The following is a 19,035-nucleotide window of genomic DNA, read 5'->3' as shown; positions in this document are numbered from 1 at the left end:
AAACGCATTACTGCTTCACGGCAGAAATAGGCAGGGTGGTGGTACCTACCCGCGTGGGCTCACAAGAGGTCCTACCACCAGTAATAAAACTAGGTACTAGGTCCTAATTTACGTATTACATCTGACTCCCTGGAATTACTGGTTTAAGAGCAGGCCGGTCGAAAACCAAAATGTCTTCCATGGCAAAAAAAGCGTGTTTGCAAACATTTAAGGAATGCTTAGGGACAAATCAAAATGAAATGAAAATCAACAATAAAAAATACTACAGTTCATATAATCGAAGTTAAACTTTCATTTCACCAACAATGATCACAAAAGTTGCCTTTTTCTCATTTTTACGCACCGCATAGTACATACACCATTCGCATACAAACTAAATAAAATCTGAAATCAAATACGACCGAAATATTTTAAAAATAATTTTTATAGTGGAACAGTATAATTTTTTTTATTTATTTACTTTTTACTTATTTACATTAAAATTCGCAAATACAACTGTTATATACATTATTAATTTACACGTAATGTCTTAATGATTTCCGTTTAATATTTACAAATTTTAAACTAGATTATCAATCTTATTCAAAGTTCTTTGGTCAATTCTTAGTTTTTAATGAATATTTTATAATTCATGAAGCTATTTATCGGAAGCTACTCGCAAAATGATGACCATAAAAAATTATTACGCTACAATTAATACTAATTTTAGACACTTTGAGTGAGCACCGCTTGATAAACAATAAAAGCTAGCATAATAAACTTTTATATTTTCCTTTAGTTTTCTTTTTTATTAATAACAGACATTCGACTTTCATTTCATAAGAGTGCGTGGTCCTCAGATAACAGCAACGTTTAGTTACTTGCCTAGTGACTAAACAAATAATTAAAAATAAACAAGACATTTTCAGATATTTTTCTAACACAATACCGGATAACTTAACAGAATTTCGAATGGTGTTAATAATTATGTTCTATAAAATCATAATATAACAAAACAGTTTTATTTATAGCCCAATGAACACTTTTGTTAATAAGGAAAAAATGTTTTGATTTTTTTTATAAATAACATAATAAGGTTTTCTGTTTCAAACGCCGAACTTTTAAATTTTTCTCATTAATTTCACTGTTACTTTTAGCGCAGCTCCGTAGATTATATAATAAGTATTAAGCTAAACTCATCATATTTTGCGAGTATACCTCATTCTAATTAATAACGAAATTATTAATAATTATTAAAACTGGTAACATTAATGACTAGATACATTTCAAAATGGGTTTCAAATGAATACTGTGGTGTTCAAATAGAAAATGAAAAGTCTAGCGCCTTCTAGGTATATTATTTTCTGATAAAGTACTTAACAATGTTTATAAATTCTCAACCAATTTGATTATGTTAATGATTTAAAACTATGACATCATGATGCTAAAATGGACAAAAATAATTATTATAGTCTGCTGTAAAATAATGTTTTGTAAAAAAGCACTTTTTAACCCTAGACGAACTTCTAATAATTCCGATAGTAGAAGTGATATTTTTAAATGCAAAACCTTCGATCCTAAAGGTGCTAAAATTCTAAATAGACACTTAATTATTTTTAGTTAGTGATATATTTTTAAAGAAACGTAATTATATTGTTTTGAATATACTGTTACAGGAGATTGTTTTAAGGTTTCATCACAACTATTTCCGCCGCGAAGTGGTCATGATACGGTTTGATGACTAGGACCGTCGCTATGACCAATGATTTTTTTTATTGCCCTTGTAGGCAGACGAGCATACGGCCTACCTGATGGTGAGTGCTTAACATCGCCCATGGACTTCAGCAATGCCAGGGGCAGAGCCAAGCCGCTGCCTACCGTTAAACTTCATCCTCGTGCCTAATGTAACATGCACTGAACTTTAACAGTGAAAACAAATTTTCAATTTAAACTCTTAAAATGAGCGCTTTCAAACACACAGTTTTAAACACTAATATTACGGAAAAACGGATCTAAGAGACTTATATTTTTAGAGTAAGAGAATATGCAAGAAATATTATTACTTATACGGTAGTACCACTAACATAAGCTAATTGGTGTTTTGTATAATGTTACTAATTATTAGTTACAGCTTACAGCTATCTATTTTTAAATCTTCACTAAGCTTAACTAAACTAAAGCTGAATAAAAAATTGCGAATTTAAATTAATTCACTGAATTTAAAAAAAAACGGAATAATTTCTCAGATTTCGCCCGTTTGCCGATGATGGGTAGTGCTTTTAAATAAAGTATGAAAAGAAGGAATCTTTGGCTTAATTATATACGAATGTAAATAAATTAATAATTATTATTGTTGGTTACAATATAATTTGATAGATTTGATGTACTTTTATCGCTGGATATATTTAAATCTAACCTTATTATCGCTTCAAATCTGCATTCCATACTCAGTCAGTTACGAGGGAATTTGCGTTAAAAATGTGGCCTAAATGATGTTAGTTCTATATAAGAGGTCAAAAGCTAGGTTTATTTTGAGAGCTTTTAGAGAGCTTTCAAATTCATATAAGAGTACAATGCTCGTTTTACATAAATGGTAAGACATGTTCTTACATGTGCATTAATATTTTGAAACAGTATAATACTGATCAAGTCGAAAAATTCAAAGAAAAAATTTATAATATTTAATTTTGAAATACAAATGACTTAACACGGATATCGAACTGAATTCTTGTAATAAGTATTCGACGGCTTTATACATTCACGGTATATGTCGAATGTAATAAGGATGAAATGTCCTGTTCGTAATTAGATAAGAGTATAATTCTTCTTCCTATTCATACACTCTTGACAGAGTGGTCGTGGTCATGCATCAGTCGGATACGACCCGCTCATGACTCTCGTGGGAAATTAGTGCAGTGGTTTCCCGTTGTCTTCTGCACCAGCATTTTAGGGGGTATTTGATCCCCAAGGTTTCTGACGCCTCTTCCGTACAGGTTGCCTATTTCTGCCGTGAAGCAGTAATGCGTTTCGGTTTGAAGGGTGGGGCAGCCGTTGTAACTATACTGAGACCTTACAACTTATATCTCAAGGTGGGTGGCGCATTTACGTTGTAGATGTCTATGGGCTCCAGTAACCACTTAACATCAGGTGGGCTGTGAGCTCGTCCACCCATCTAAGCAATAAAAATAAAAAAAATAAGGTTGTCCTGACGGGTGTGTATGGTTATACCGCCATTGCTCGGTCGATAATAAAGAGTATAATACGAAATATATTATTCATCATATCCGGCCCCATGTATAATTGTTATATAGGGTTTTTCAATAGGAACGCTCAACTCAACTCAACGCCAGCAGCCGCGCTCACTGTCAATGGCGACCGGTATCGGACGATAATAACAAACTTTTTGTGTCCTAGGATCGATGGTATGTATCTCACAAACATGTAGCTACAACAGGACGGCGCCACTTGCTATACAGCACGGGAAACATTAAATTTATTGGAAGAGAAATTCGAGGGCTTCGTCATCTGGCGTGGTAGTGACATCAACTGGCCACCGAGATGTGACTTAACACTGCTCGACTACTTTCTGTGAGGCTACGTGAAATCTCAACCATAGCCCGCGCTATTCGTGAAATTGAGCCCCATTTAAGCGAAGATGTCATTCAAAATTGGTCCACCAGGATACACCACCTACAGCGGAGTCGCGGCGGCCATTTGGCTGAAATTACTTACATATGCTATACATAATGTAATCGAATACCCTATAAAATAAAATAAAAATGTTAGCAACATCACTTTTCTCTATCTATTTTTAAGTTTCAGCGCTCTTAATGAAAAACCCTTTATTTACTACATGTGATATTTTTGCACGGTCAGGTAATTATATCAGAAAGAGTATTGTGATACGTCGATATTATTATTATGACAGTGGGTATTAGATAAGTTTCAGAATAAAGAGTGTAATTCACTACTTATCGAAACCATCTAAATAGATACTGAGCTCCTATTTTTTCTTTCATTTATTTTACAAGATTATTGTTTTTATGGCTATGGAAACTTTACTGGTATTCGCATTGTCTTTCTATATCTATTTCTAATGTTATTAGGTGACTGTTAGTTTTCCTAAATTAATAAAATAATACTGGTTATGTAGATAGTCCTGACAGCTTGAAACGATCAATTAATAAATGCAAGTATAAATTTATATTAACTAATTTTCATGTCACCGTATTTATTATTAATAATTCTCGTGACTTTTGATATAAAGCGACTTATTTTGACGAAGCCAAACACAAAAAAAAAAAAAAACATTTAGAAACAAATTGTTCCCATTACAATTACAATCGTACAGCTAATTTAGATAATATTCATTTAATATAACATTTTCAAATTTTTTACTATAATATATCTATTTACATATTCATAAGTTATTTTTAAGGTAGTAAAACTGAATTTCCGAAATTTCGTAGTGTTTTAGGCACTATTTAGACAGCCATCAATCTTAATGTCTTATACGAAGCTTTACTTAATACTATACTTAGAAAAAAATCTTTTACAATCTACGTGTCAATAGGCAGGTAGTAACAATTCAATTTAATCTAAATTCTAAATAAACTTTGTATACATGGTTCATAATATAGCCTGTAAAAATGTGGAACCTAAAATCACTTTGAATCATTTTAATAACAATTCAATGTCTTAGATCAAAGTACATACTATCTTATTTCGATGGATTACAGTTTATTTTCATTACTAAAACTGGGAACTGATACACATACACATATTCCACTTAAATGTAAACACATGTACGTACTTAGACAAGGAACCAATATATAATATATTAGTGAACACTATTATTTAAAAGTGTATATCTATGTATAATGCAGTCTGAATATTTATTACTATACAGCTATATAAATGCGAAACTATGTGAGTACTATTTTTATTTCTTATCTCAAAACCTCGAAAATTTTTCCCGCGAATAGATTTTTTTTAATATGTAGAATTTACGCATAAGGCTTTGCAGTGCAATAAATCGTTCTTTCATTTCACGAAACTTGTATAAACACACCAGACTACAAAACCGTGTTATATGGTTCCCCGAACAGTAGTAAACGTAATGAACGTATTATATAACAGCTATGTACCTAAACTAATTTTGATAATGTACTCAAAATACTCTCTAACGTATTAGCTAAAGCGTTTATTAATAAAGCATCTTGTATAATCACAACAGCGGGTCCATTCCACTTTTATTCCATTATCTAAATAATATCACTAAAGAACAGTCTGGCACTTCCGAAACTTTGGGGAACGGCGAAGAAAACTACGGCTGGCCTTGTCTCGCACCGCGACGTGGTCCGTTAGATTACCGGAAAAATCATAGTACCTTAAGTATAAAAGCATTTGCCCGTAAATGAATTGTTATCAACAGGTTGAGTTTAAAGACTTCGTAAAGTACTTATAGACTAGATGTTCTCTTTGCAGTTAACAAACCCTGTTGTTTTTTTTGGGCTTTGCATACTTGCAAATATATCATAATTGAAAGTTCACACTTTATAAAACTCAACACTTTTATTTTTTTAAATATATTGATCCCATTATCGTTTTCATAAAATCAATATTTGTTGTCCGCAACATCGGTACTAATCTTACTTAATTCCTGATAAAGAAAGTAAAATGATTCTCCCGATAACCTTATTGGGGCGTAGTCATGATAAAGGGGGGGTCAGAGGACGGGCGCCGAGTTTCGTCGAGTTCAGCACAGTAGTTCGGAGTTGGAAGGCGGTACTCAGCTGGGCAAGGGCGGCCGCGTCACTTGAGGAGCAGGGCTTGAAGGCTGCAGCTGGACTGGTGTTGGAGAGTGAGCTGTCGTGCTCTCTGGAGCCGAGTGGGTTCGTGCTGACGGTTGCAGCACCGGACTCGGGGGCCACGGATGTGACGCTGACGGCATTGCTCTGTAATGTCGATTTCAGATTATAATAGACAACTAACTAACCAGGCAGACTTCGTAGTACCTCAATAGATAAATAAAAGGCCTAAACTTTTGTATAAAATAAACTTAAAACAAACAAAAGGAATCCGTTCGACGGGGGACACATCAAAAGGAAAAACAAAATTGTTATTTTTATTTAATTCTGAGCATTTTCATATTAATTATCTACCTTAAACCTTCTCTGGACTTCCACAAATAATTCAAGACAAATTAGCCAAATCGGTCCAGCCGTTCTCGAGTTTTAGCGAGACTAACGAACAGCAATAATTTTTTATATATGTAGAATATAGATTGTACTCGTAATTTATGTCAACGCTAAAGTGAGTGTATACAGGCATTATTTGTGAAGATCACGTTTTTTTTTGCTATTACCCCTATTTCACTTGGCCAATATCACTTTCCCGATGTTGCTTTCAGCTTTGAATAGGATTTTTCTCAACCGTGTTTGTCTTCGAACGAAATATAAATGAGTTATGCAACTCTTATTGAGGTAATTGATACAGCGGTAATAACGGAGAACCAAACTAGCCACTAATTTAATGTTCACAGAGCTATGAATCAGAGTCGTAAGAATATTAACAAAAGCTAACCTTGCATAAGGCGTAATAGTAGACGATGGCGGCGTAGGCACAGCGGCGGTGTCTGGATGAAGAAAATTCCTTCTTTGTTCAGCTCTCTCCCAGCATTGTTGTAAACACCTTGCCATAACATCTGGTAAACTATTTACTTGTTCCTGATAAATAAAATTTGAGACTGAAAGATGGCTGAAATTATTTTTTTATTGGATAAGTGGTGGTTACCCGTAAAATATTAGGGAAAAGGCTTAGAAGTCGAATCCCGAAGCGGTGGTCTGACCAAGTACCGCAACAACTAGAAATGCCAGTGAACGAAACTCTTCACCAAGCAATAGCTAGGGATAGATGGTGGGAAACAGAGGGAAGACTATGGAGGAATCACGATCCTCAACAATGAGAGAACGAATGAGAAAAAGAAGGAAGGGTATTAAACTCCAGGCCAATTAGCGATAATAGTTATCTGGAATCACAGGTCTCAACGGGGCAGGCAAGTAGGCAGCCGAAGACTTAACATTAACCACTCTTCTCGCGGCTAATGAAAGCGAGATGGCTGCTCTCATGAGCAAGCTTGAAAAAATTAGCCTCGAACTTGGTCTTGCCATAACCCGTTCCAAAAAAAAAGTGATGGTAATAGACCGCATGAACAAACTGGAGCACACGGGGTCACTGCATCTTGAAAGAACAGAAAGATTCATATACCTGGGCTCCATGATTACGAATACTGGATCGTGCGAGCCTGAGATTCGAAGACGTATCGGGTTAGCAAAAACTGCCATGTCTCAGCTTGATAGCATCTGGTCCGGTAGAAACATCTCCATAAAAACCAAGCGTAAACTTGTAACAAGTCTTGTGTTTTCTATTTTCTTAAATGGGGCGGAGACATGGACTCTGAAGAAGGCTGATCGAAGTCGGATCGACGCGTTTGAGATGTGGTGCTGGAAGAAAATGCTGCGGATTCCCTGGACGGCGCATCGGACAAACGCATCAATCCTGGAAGAACTAGGCGTCTCCTTGAGACTCTCCACCATTTGCCTACGTAGGATTTTAGAGTTTTTCCGTCACGTTGCGAGGAAAAAGGGTGACAATCTCGAAAGACTTCTCATCACCGGAAAGAGGCCTAGGGGGCGTAGTCCCATGCGCTGATCCGATCAGATTAAGACGATTTTGGGATCCAGCATCAATGTCGCTATCCACTGCACGGAGGACAGAAGTGAATTTAGGAACATAGTCCTGACAAAAGTGCTCAGTAAAGGTCACGACCCTCAGAACTGAGGAATACGACGTACGGAGGTTGTGGTAGTCATCCTTATCACCGAAGAGTTAGATAAGTGTTATCTGCCCGTGGGTGATCAATTGATCATAGTATTGTGAAAATGTTAAATATTTAAAATTTGTCGATTTATAACACGAAATTGTTCTTTACTTGTTGAACATGTTCGTGAACAAATGTATTATGATTTGTTGCCTTGCTCAATACGATTGTATGGAGCGTCTATACTATATTATATTATAATAAATTAACATTTTACTGGAAAACCTGTTACACTAACAAAAATGCTGTATTACAATTAAAAAAAACACAGTATAAACCTGTAACGTTGTTAGTTTTTCTTCTAAACTAGTCAGCCTCTCTTCTATAGTGTCCTGTCTCGTGCTCATATCTGAGACAATCTCATAGACCGTGTTCTGTGTCTGTAACAAAAAGGGGTCCTAATTTCAATGGTTTTGTAGTTCAAACTCCATCGTAGTGTCAAATCATCAGTTTTGTTCAGTCTGTGTTTGTTTGTGTTTAAAATTACTTTATAATAGTTCTTTTTTATTTTGGTATGTGTATGTATGTGTGTGTATCTGTGTGTTTGTATTAATGTCTACTAATTCAAAATTTGGCTAGTCCTCTATTTTTAAACTACATCTAATCCATGCAGGATCTAAAGAATTAGTCGTCCAATTTGGCGCCACTACAACCTCGATATTTAAATGAACGACATGAAAGTAGATTAAAAACATAATTTTAATTAAAATTTATATTTTAATGTAAAAAACCTTTAATTACGTTGCGAAACTCATGCTTTAAGCATATGCGGTGGTTTGGAAAATTTTTTTAGCGCATGCTAGCATCGATCTCAATTTTCATTAAATAACTCTAATGAATATAGAAAAATTAAATTTCAACCCAGGTTTTTGCTGGAATTGGTTTATTTGAATTTTTAAAAGGCTCCACGTGCTCTCTACCTTTAAATGGATGTGTATAATGAGTAGCATTAGCATAAAATTCAATAATTTAAAGAAATCAACATACCTTTGCCATGTCAGTTATTGTGTTGGCATTGTCCATTAGTTTTCGTTGATCCATCTTCACTTTTCGTAATCTGAAAACCAGTAGTTTATTTGTAGCATTGTATTTTGAAATATGAATACTTATATTCGTACCAATGATGTTTTAATTTGGAGTAGATACTATTTAGTGAGGACTTAGCTCAAATTCCTTATTTGAAATATGAAATAAATCTAGTTTAAGTTTTTTTTTAAATTAATGGCCGGTTTCTAATAAGATCCGGTAAGAGTAATTATCATTTGAGCAACAAAGCTTAGTCGCTTTTAAATGTAAAAAAAAAACAAATAAAACAGAAGAAACTAAATTGTAAAGACAGTCAGAAAACAAGACAACGTATGCGCTCACTTTTATTGGCGTTATAACTATATAAACAACCATATATCTAGAGATAGATATAAGATTCATAGATAGAATACAATTACCTTTTTTTTTAAATAGTGGTGTAGGACATGCTTATTGTTAATTTTTGTTCAAACGCCAAGCAGTTTAAGAATATTCCAAAAAAAATGGTACATCAATCTTATGTAATCACTGTTAGTCGTAACCAAAAATTAACAAGGCTTTTAATATTTTTAACGTCACTTACGCATAAATAGCTAGCAAAAACTTCCTCTGATGCGTCCTCACTCTTCCTGGATGAACTCTTTTTACTAGTCGCGTGTGTTTGTATATTAACCACGTTTCTCGAAGCACGTTAGCCGCTGCGTTTTTCAGCTTGAAACAAAAATTGATTCCCTTCTATAAAGGCTACGCGGGTTCCTATATATTCATTTGTAGCATTAATAGTATGATAATTAGCGTAACTAATTGCTTCTTGAAGTTTATTTAAGATTTTATTCATTGCGTTTACTAATGTATGTGAATATTACTGATAGTTAACAGAATTTGGAATGACATGAACACTAAATTATGTTAGAGAATACGTCGGTGTAACATTTTAGCTTAGATAAAATAAATGTAGGTATTGAAAAGACAATTAAACAAGAAAAACTTCTATTGATAAATATAATAATAGATTACAGGATATGAATGACAATAAACTTCCACTTGTAAGTATAACAAGAAAATATTTTATTTACAAGATGAATGACTCAATTCTTCTCGGAACAGCACAAGGGAATATCATTCAATAGCAAAACTGTTAAGAATGTTTAAAATACGTACGAAATTTTATTAAGGTGAGTTCCTAAAGGAGCTGTATACTCAAAACATTGAATTCATTAGCGCATTCGGTCTGGTTGCTAACATCTTACCTTAACAATATCCACTGACTGTCCGAAGCCGACAGTCACCTTACCTTTTTAGTGAGCTGTGTCTCCATCATGAAGTTATGAACGTGCTTCTCCGCTCTAGTTAACTCTAATTTCCTTGAAGCAACCGTCACTAATAATGCAGTACATCCCGCCCCCTGTTAATTAGATTAACAATAACATGTGATGAACTTATATCACAACAATACTTACTCTTTTAGTAAGTTGTGTGTCCATCATGAAGTTATGAACGTGCTTCTCGGCTCTAGTTAATTCTAATTTTCTTGAAACAACCGCGACTAATAACGCTGTGCATCCAGCTCCCTGTTAAGTGAATTTCTTAATGTAAAATGCAAGCGAACGTGTTTAAGCAGTCAAGAAACGTCATTCCAATTAGGCGATTTCGAAGGCTAAAATGAAAAACTAGATTCCTTTAGCTATGTGCTATCGTTTTAGTATTCATGATCAAGAGTAACTGACATATAGGAATGTTCTAGCAAATAATCGGACACGTTAGTAATAATGTGTCAGTCAATCTTGAATTTTATTTAAAGTTTTTTCTTATAGATTTTAGAACAGCGGAGAATATTAAAATATTTTTTTATTTAATAATTGTATTTATTACTCTTGTGCTAAATAAAATGTATGAGCTTCAGGTAATGAAAGCAGGTAAATTTTAGCATTCTAATTTAAAAAACAAATATTGTGATGCGTTCCTACTTTCACCACCATTATTAAAATTTAGGCATATTAATCAACCAACACAACAGTGTTTTGTTCAATCAGTGCATTTCCATCTAGTGAGTGCACAAGAAATTATTACACTTAAGTATTTATTCAATTTTATTTTTATATTTAAAAAATATATATATTTTGAATTTCAGTCTTTAATTTATGTGCATACAGTTATGTTTCATAATTTTTACACAGTATTAGGAAAAGTGAGCCATTTTAAACAAACGTATTGTGCAATTCAGTGAAATATTAAAGTGAAGAGAGAATCTAGAGATAGTAAGGAGAGATGAAGCATTCCATTCTACGATATATAAAGTCTAATTAATAGCTGGCTTTAACAGGGAAATGGACGTTAATTTAATTAAAATAAAACCGTACTTGTATCAGTGAAATAGGTATTCCGAACATTGTGTTGGCCTGTAAGAACTACTACGAAATTTTATAGACGACACGAATATTAAACCTATTTACGGTGTAGATAACATTGAAAGTGATTTTCACAAATAGAGTGTTTATATAAGTACAATAACGGATTCACCACTTAAAAAAATACACTGTGTTTACATATTCTGTGAACATTTACATATAACACCGAGACATAGTGAGACTTGACGATATAAATGTGAAGCAACTCAGTGTTTATGTGTGTATATAGTTTGTATATGACGAAGTGTTGACTGACCGCTATGAAAATACTCAATTCCGACAAATAAAACATCAATATGCGATGATTAAGTAACAATACAAACGATTATATTATATTCCTTAATTTAAAAACAATTTGAGCGAAACTTTAAATAGTCAGTCAACACGATCAGTCGTATATTTTGTTTGTAAGGAACTTACCATAATACCGGTGCTAACAGCGATACCTCTGCCACAATATGTGTTTGGCACTATGTCACCAAAACCAACGGAGAGAAACGTTATAGCTATTAGCCACATCGCATTCAGTAGATTAGCGTGTTCCTCGTCGTGAAACCTGAATTGTTAATAAATTTCAACTGTTTACACTCATTGGCCTAATCTTGTCGTCGACAACGATTGAGTTGATAGTCGGTATCGAGTGTAATATAACCTATATACCCTTTACACGCAAGCGTTTGATAAATTATAAAGAAATAAAACCAAAAGAGAGGAAATAAAGAAACACCCATGTTGAAGAGTTTGACTTTGATTTAGTTTTACTGTGAAATTGCTTCAAATATCAGTGAATTCATTCTGGACACATAAAATGGCTCACCTTTACCAGCACAATGAAATTCCCTAGACAAGGCAAGTTTAGTAAACACCATAATTAACAATAACCCTTGCGATGCCTAGATAAAACGTATGGTATTAGAGATCGCATGAAGAATGTTATTGATATCAAGCGAACCGAAAATCCTACTTTATTTATTGATACATACCACCATACCGCAGGTGAGGGTAATGCCACGGCCGCAGTACGTGTTGGGAACTATATCACCGTAGCCGACACAGAGGAACGTAATAGCTGTCAGCCACATTGAGTTTAGCAAATTGGCATGGTCTTCATCATGGAACCTGTGAGCCAAAATGCCCAACAAGAACCAGAAATAACCATTTGTTTAAAAACGTATACTTCATTAAACTTGGCACAATCAAGAATAATAATAAATAGCTTCAAAGTAATGTAATTCCATTTCAAAGTATCAGAGCTAATTTGTTTGCCATGATAAAGTTAAACAAAATTCCTAAGCACAACAGACATTAAGTTCGAACTAATCTGCCATGCCTATAACTTGGAAATCAAACTTACTACACAGATAATACGTACTAATACCGTATAATAAACATATTGTAATACAACGTGCAGTCTAAACATCAATATTCACTGTTTACCAAATAGCCATGCGTGAATTGATTCTCAGTTTAACAAAGGTACAGATAATCATGACAACAAAGAGAAACACTTGGAAGAAATATTGGAGAGAAGAGAAGAAAGTGACACACAAGAGTGAGAAAATTTCATAAGCTTTTTAATAATAATTGCTTAAAATAAGTGGAAGATTTAATTTGTTTTGATGCATGGTTAAATGGAGTGAGATGACTTTGTGCAACAATGATCTCAAGTTTTTAAGCTTTTCTAAATGTTGGTTCTTAGAGCCATTTTAATGCGTGTTTAATAATTTAATAAAGACAACCGTTATTGATCCACTAATTGTCCTTACTAATAGAAGTGTTTTGAATAACTTTACAAACTATTTTGTTTGTGCCATAAAAAATAATTGTTATGTGCCGGCACCATATAAAGCAATGTACCATATAATGTGCAAGTAATAATAATAACTGTTTTAATATCACAACAAGCGTCCTCTTACATTGAATCGTAATTTATTTACTAAATCTAACGTGATTACTAACAGTATTTGATATTATAGAACGTGTATATCTCTGCCAGAATCTACATAACTTGCGAAAGTAGTCAAAGTCAAACTCTTGTACATTTTTATTGTGATGAAAATGAACCTAGCGTCGCTACATTAATTCCGGATACAAATAACGTTGACATTAAAATAAAACACAGTGGGTTGAAAAAGCCAAAATAAACAATATGTACAACGCCACAGTACAAAAGCAATAGCATGCCCATTGAGGCAATACACGGTGAAATCTTTAAAACAGTGGATACCAAACTAAAGACATGGAAGCCAAATAATTTTCACCATATACAACATAGGAATCGAATGAGTCGACAAGGTACAAATACGAATCAATACAATGAACAAATTTGTTACATGGATGGACCTTCCCGTCCAATATTAAGAACTATGCAAATATTTATTACCTACATCAAAATAACAAGAATACAACTAACCTTTCGCATTGTCGTAATGTCCAGCTTGCGATTATCCAAAGTGACACCATAAATACTAATAATACAGTACCGGGGCAAATTGTCATTAATGTCTTCAAGACGAATCTGCGGAAATTATGAACAAAAAAAATCATGAATTTTGTGATATTCAACAAGTAAATCATACACCTAAATGAATGTTAATAAATAAACTTCAGTATTTTGAAAAAACTTTTCTTCAGAAATAAAAACGATTTTATTAGTACTAATATTTTTCTTGCATTAATCAGCAAAATACCTCAGTTTAGAATAATGACTATCAAACCTTTTGAGCTGAAGTCTATCACGAATATGCAAACACCCATCTTAAATTATAGTAAGTTTGTTGTTTCTTATGAACTTTGATAGCTGTGACAGCGACGCTTTTAATTCTTGCATAATTTAGTCGTTACTCAAAATGCCAATAAAACATGATAACAAAACATTAAAATCTCACCTAGTATTAAAATTAATTCTGTTTAAAGCTCCTATACTTCTGGATGAAGCGTCCGTGAACAATTTACTGTGAAGTAACATGACCCTGCATATAAGATACAGCCTAAAGAACATCGGCAGTGACAACGTGACGTCATAAGGAACCTGCAAAAAATCAAAATTTCAATTTTATCCTTAAAACAAGTAAGTACCGCCACCAAAAAAAGTATGTATAAAATAAGACATAATTTCAAGTGATGTCAGCTTTAACTACAATTTACAGTACAGGTTTCAAAAACAAACACTGTGCTGGTGAGATTTAACTTAATATAACTTTTTGCCTCAACAGGACTATATTTATAATCGATACTATAACAGTCTAATTCAGAGTATTCGTTTTGGATCATGCAGATTTTGAATGATTCTTTTAATTTTTGAACATACATTATTTGTTAAGCACGCATTAAAAACCTTCTCACTATTAAGTCAAACATCATAATTAACATATATAAAACATTTTAATGAACACACACTGTCAAACACAAGTGGGAACATGCTTTAGACAAGGACTCTAACATCACTTAAAACTTTGAATACAGACCTGAATTTGCTTATACATCGTGCCCTAAGAAGAAAACTTACATTAGTTAAAATAAAACACCAATCATGCCATAATTGGATCTCTTATTAATTTATATTGTAGTATCACTTATACACAACCAGGCAAAAACTATGTATTTTACAAGCGGCAAAAAGCATATTAACTTTCTGAAGCCATTGCACTTTTCAATATTTAAAAGTGATTATGAATTTATAAGTAATACATTGTTACTTATTCAAAAATGCTCGTAATCTGAGTAAGTCGATTTAAAAGTACACTGAAGCTTGATATAGAGTTGTAGAAATATTCTTCAGAGTTTTTTGAAATCGAAATTCATGAGTGAAATGAGACCGGAAAGAGAGTTCAGGCTTCACCTAATTCAGCATCAAATCATTCCACTGAGAGTTTCGTGAAATTCATTCAGTAATAAACATGATTACGTGCTGTAGCACAATTTTTAGCTTAGCTTATAACCTGTATATGTCTATCTATACGTCTATATTATATTGGTATCTTTCAACTTCCAACTTTCAACTTCCAACTTCAAGATCCCCACATAATTTTGGCTTTCGAACGTATCAAAGATCGATAACAATACGATAAAATGGCTAAGTTAATTTCTAGTTTGGCTTGTTATTAAAGTGTTTTTGAATAATATTTATTTATTTATTTACTACAAGGAGAACCAACAGCTAACTAAAATAGTATAATAATATAACGAATAATAGAAAGAAAAAGCCAATCAAAGGTTCCCACCAATATACTTATGCTTTACTTATCTTAATTTTTTCATGAACTGTTACAAAAATTCTCTGTCGAACTGATATGGGTCAGTAACAAACTAAAAACAAGTAGTAACATAACGTGATGAATCAGTATGGTAATGTCCCTTACCACTTCAACGCCTATCACTCCACCCTTGTTGGCCAACTTTGTCGTCCACGTAAATGTATATTGTCCAGGGATGGGGTGAACGGCACATATCGCCAGTTCGAGGCCGATTTGCGCTATCCTTTGCCACGTCATTGCTATCCGCCAGTCGTCGGCGCAGTTGTCTATCATAAATAACTGAAATAAAAGACAATTCCAAGACTAAGAAAGCTGGAGCATTGTGATTGACTTAAAAAAAGAGAATAAAAGCGAAATAAAAGCTTGTCGACGAAAAAACAATCATATTTTTGTGGTTTGTGTGTGGTGGTGGTTACGTAACATATTAATATCATTTCAATTTTTAATATGAAAAAATACTACTTACAGATTTTAATATTATTAATATTTTAATACTTGTACAGAGCTTATTTACTAGTATCTTAAACTATTTGATTATTACATCCAATCAGTCTATGACCAAACTTTTTTCAATAATAATTATGTAAATACCTAGACGGAGTTTAAACATAATATCAGTGTTTTATGAAAAGTCTTTTTTATTTTATTGTGATTTAATTGTAAGGTAATTTTACGGCTCATCCATAAATGACACTCAAGGAAAGCTACATACGTTTATGACATTGCAAAGTTTTTTAAATGCATTGTTTTTTTTTTCAAGTGATCTTATTTATCATATTCAAGTTTTTTTATTCATCATATATTTTGTTTCTTTGTATAATATAAATAAAAGGATTTATGGAATTAATTATAATTAATCGTTGGATGCACATTTCATTACAAAATATAATTCAACTTACTTGTACTTCTAAAGCGTGATACGCGACGATTAGGCCAAGTAAAATCACAGTCGACATTGATATTAGCGTCTTTAACGCCTGTGAATATATTGATGCCTGAAATTAAAGACCGCAACTCAATTAGCATATTTCTTTAACTTTCTCAGCTGAAAAATGCCCGCTGCTCGATATAGTTCTTCTCCAAAGGTATAATAATAAGTTTTGTTTATTAAAATTGAACTGTTCTTGAAGCTGTAGAAAAAAATTACGGAGAATATCCATAAAAAATCACATCAAATTACCTTAGTATAAACACCGGCACTTGAGAGTTCATTTTCTATTACCATAATTATAATTCCAAACATCCCCATTACTAAAGCGTAGTCACTTATCCGTTTTCTTTTTTCAAATAACGCCTTTCTCCTACCTAACCTGAAATTTAAAATATTAGTTTAGAATTCTACTATTTATTTAAATTTTTATTTTTAAGACTACAAAATGTAGTTAGAATATTTCGTTCATCACAATAAACAGTATTAAGCTCACTTTTAATGATTTTGCATTGTTTTAGTATTTGGGTCACAAGATTAGAGCTGATAAATATAGGGCGGACACGTTTTTAATGCCGTCCTCGATCGTTCCCGTTAGATTGATTTAGGATTTAATTGGTCTTCGCCGGGATTGTTCTAAAGTAACGTTAATAGATGTAAACGACGACTTTTTGGTGCGAAATCGAATTTTAAATCCGAACAATCGAAAACAATAAAGTTTGCTTAATACATTTTTAAATGGTAGTTAAATTTAAAAACATGCGTAGAGAGAAGATGCTCTGACTAGAAGATGTATGGAAATAGTAGTGCAAGATAGAGGGGAAGAGGTTGACCGAACAAAAATGGATGGAGTGTGTGAATGACGATATGAGAGAGAGAGAGGAGTGAGTGTTGAGATGACGGCTGATAGAAGAGAATGGAATAGGAAAATTCGCTGTGCCGACCCCACCCAGTGGGATAAGGTGGAGAAAAAAGAAAGTTAAACTTAAATCAGCTTTTTTTAGAAGCGTCTACGAAAACGATGAATAATCGCCCGGCTCGAGTGAGATTCCCGATCAGAGCCTGTGTCTTTTAGGTGTTTGGTTCAAAGTCTGGATTTCAATGTTATTATTTCATGTGGCATCCATAACACCGGAGATAATCTTGAATTGGGGCCGTTGAATGAGAATCGTATATATATATATTACTATCTGATCAATAACTGATCCAAATTTATTATCATCATATCGAGGGGTAAAAGGGTTGAAAGGTTTAAGAGACATTTTTGTGAACTTTACAGAAGCAAAGTTTACTTTTTCAGCTATTTGAATGGAGTCAACTAAATTGAAGTTCAGTTAAAAATATCGAACTGTATATGCTAATTCCAAATAAAACGCAGCCTTAATTACAAAGATAAATGTCGCGTATGAAGTGGAATGTCGCTTAAATATAATAAAAAAAGTTAATTTGGCGCTACTAATCAGATTATCCCCTTCAGAGAAGCACTGAGTAGATCAAATAAAATTAATTATTGCATGTAATGTGTGGAATCTGAAATAAGCGATCTGAAGACTTAGAAAATCGATACGACCCTGATGCAAGCTATTTCCGTTCGTTCGAGGACGTATGATGATTTTAAAGCGATTGTATACGATGTATGGAATCTGTTATATGTATGGAAACAATTATGATCTCTAATAAGTTTACTTAAAAATGATTATTAGCTTTCGATATGCACGCGACGAATACCTCTTTCAATCTCTTCATAATAATATGAACTAGAGGTCCCGCAGTAGTTGAAATTCGACTATAATTCATTGGAATTGTAAGTTTGTACACTATTATGATTGTATTTTGTACTTCTATGATCACAAATTTCGCCAAGGCTACTCTATAAAAAAATATAAATAAAGACAAACAATATTTAATCAATTCCCAATTTGACCACAGACGTCAAGAACAAAAGTTTGACATTAAATAGTATGCACTATGCATGCGTGTGTGCGTCAAATACATGGTATGTAGTGTGTGTAATGTTTTCTTTATTGATTTAAAGTATCTTTTATGCATTATTTTAAAAAAATATTAGCATTGTGCACTTATTCTCGATATTCTCTATAAGTGTGGAAAATTTCATATTCCTCCGTCCGCGCAATTTTCGTAAAAAGGGATACAAAGTTTTTGCTTCACGTATTAATATATAGATTAATAAACATCGGTAGCGAAACATCTTATCATGTGAACATAGAAGCGATTCAATTCCTTAGCATTATTGACATAAATAGAAGACTTAAAAAACTAAGCCATTTGAATTAGTATAGTTATAGTAATTTGGTGAATGGTAAATTGTAGTGTGAATGCTTTTTATGTAACAAAATACACAAACGTTGTGTTTTTCTCTTAATACAGACAACAAGCAAAGTATCTGTGGAGACATTTTTATTTAAAACACCCTCCTCTAACGTTGCTGTCAAACCATTATTAAAATGATATAATCGAAGTAATATTCAAAAAATATAACTTCTTTTTAATTATTAATATGTATATATAGTTATTGAGAAACAATTATAATGATGA

At 33.1% G+C, this 19,035-nt stretch overlaps 1 protein-coding gene across 14 annotated transcripts in view; it reads right to left on the bottom strand.

Annotated features, from left to right (window-relative positions):
• Positions 1–253: 253 nt before the first annotated feature.
• The window catches only part of SK (small conductance calcium-activated potassium channel), a 248,143-nt gene continuing 229,361 nt past the window's right edge, over positions 254–19,035 (bottom strand). For 3 of the 14 annotated variants that reach the window (XM_089736384.1, XM_089736391.1, XM_089736394.1), the window contains 13 exons: positions 16,732–16,861; positions 16,451–16,546; positions 15,657–15,830; positions 14,763–14,786; positions 14,184–14,326; positions 13,709–13,813; positions 11,716–11,851; positions 10,182–10,292; positions 9,471–9,598; positions 8,849–8,918; positions 8,140–8,259; positions 6,565–6,707; positions 254–5,936 (listed from right to left, as the gene is read on the bottom strand). In XM_089736384.1, coding sequence (XP_089592510.1) covers positions 5,771–5,936; positions 6,565–6,707; positions 8,140–8,259; positions 8,849–8,918; positions 9,471–9,598; positions 10,182–10,292; positions 11,716–11,851; positions 13,709–13,813; positions 14,184–14,326; positions 14,763–14,786; positions 15,657–15,830; positions 16,451–16,546; positions 16,732–16,861 — 1,546 coding nt within the window. In that variant the 3' untranslated portion in view covers positions 254–5,770. Of the gene's footprint in view, positions 5,937–6,564; positions 6,708–8,139; positions 8,260–8,848; positions 8,919–9,470; positions 9,599–10,181; positions 10,293–10,347; positions 10,459–11,715; positions 11,852–12,278; positions 12,415–13,708; positions 13,814–14,183; positions 14,327–14,762; positions 14,787–15,656; positions 15,831–16,450; positions 16,547–16,731; positions 16,862–19,035 lie in introns of all 14 variants that reach the window. The other 11 variants (XM_089736392.1, XM_089736399.1, XM_089736396.1 and 8 more) reach the window with 8 other exon arrangements.

The sequence above is a fragment of the Bombyx mandarina genome, chromosome 21 (assembly GCF_030267445.1).
Source record: "Bombyx mandarina strain Sakado chromosome 21, ASM3026744v2".
Taxonomy (NCBI): Eukaryota; Metazoa; Arthropoda; class Insecta; order Lepidoptera; family Bombycidae; genus Bombyx; species Bombyx mandarina.
Note: the sequence above shows the minus strand (reverse complement) of the source record. Positions and strands in the feature narration are given on the sequence as shown.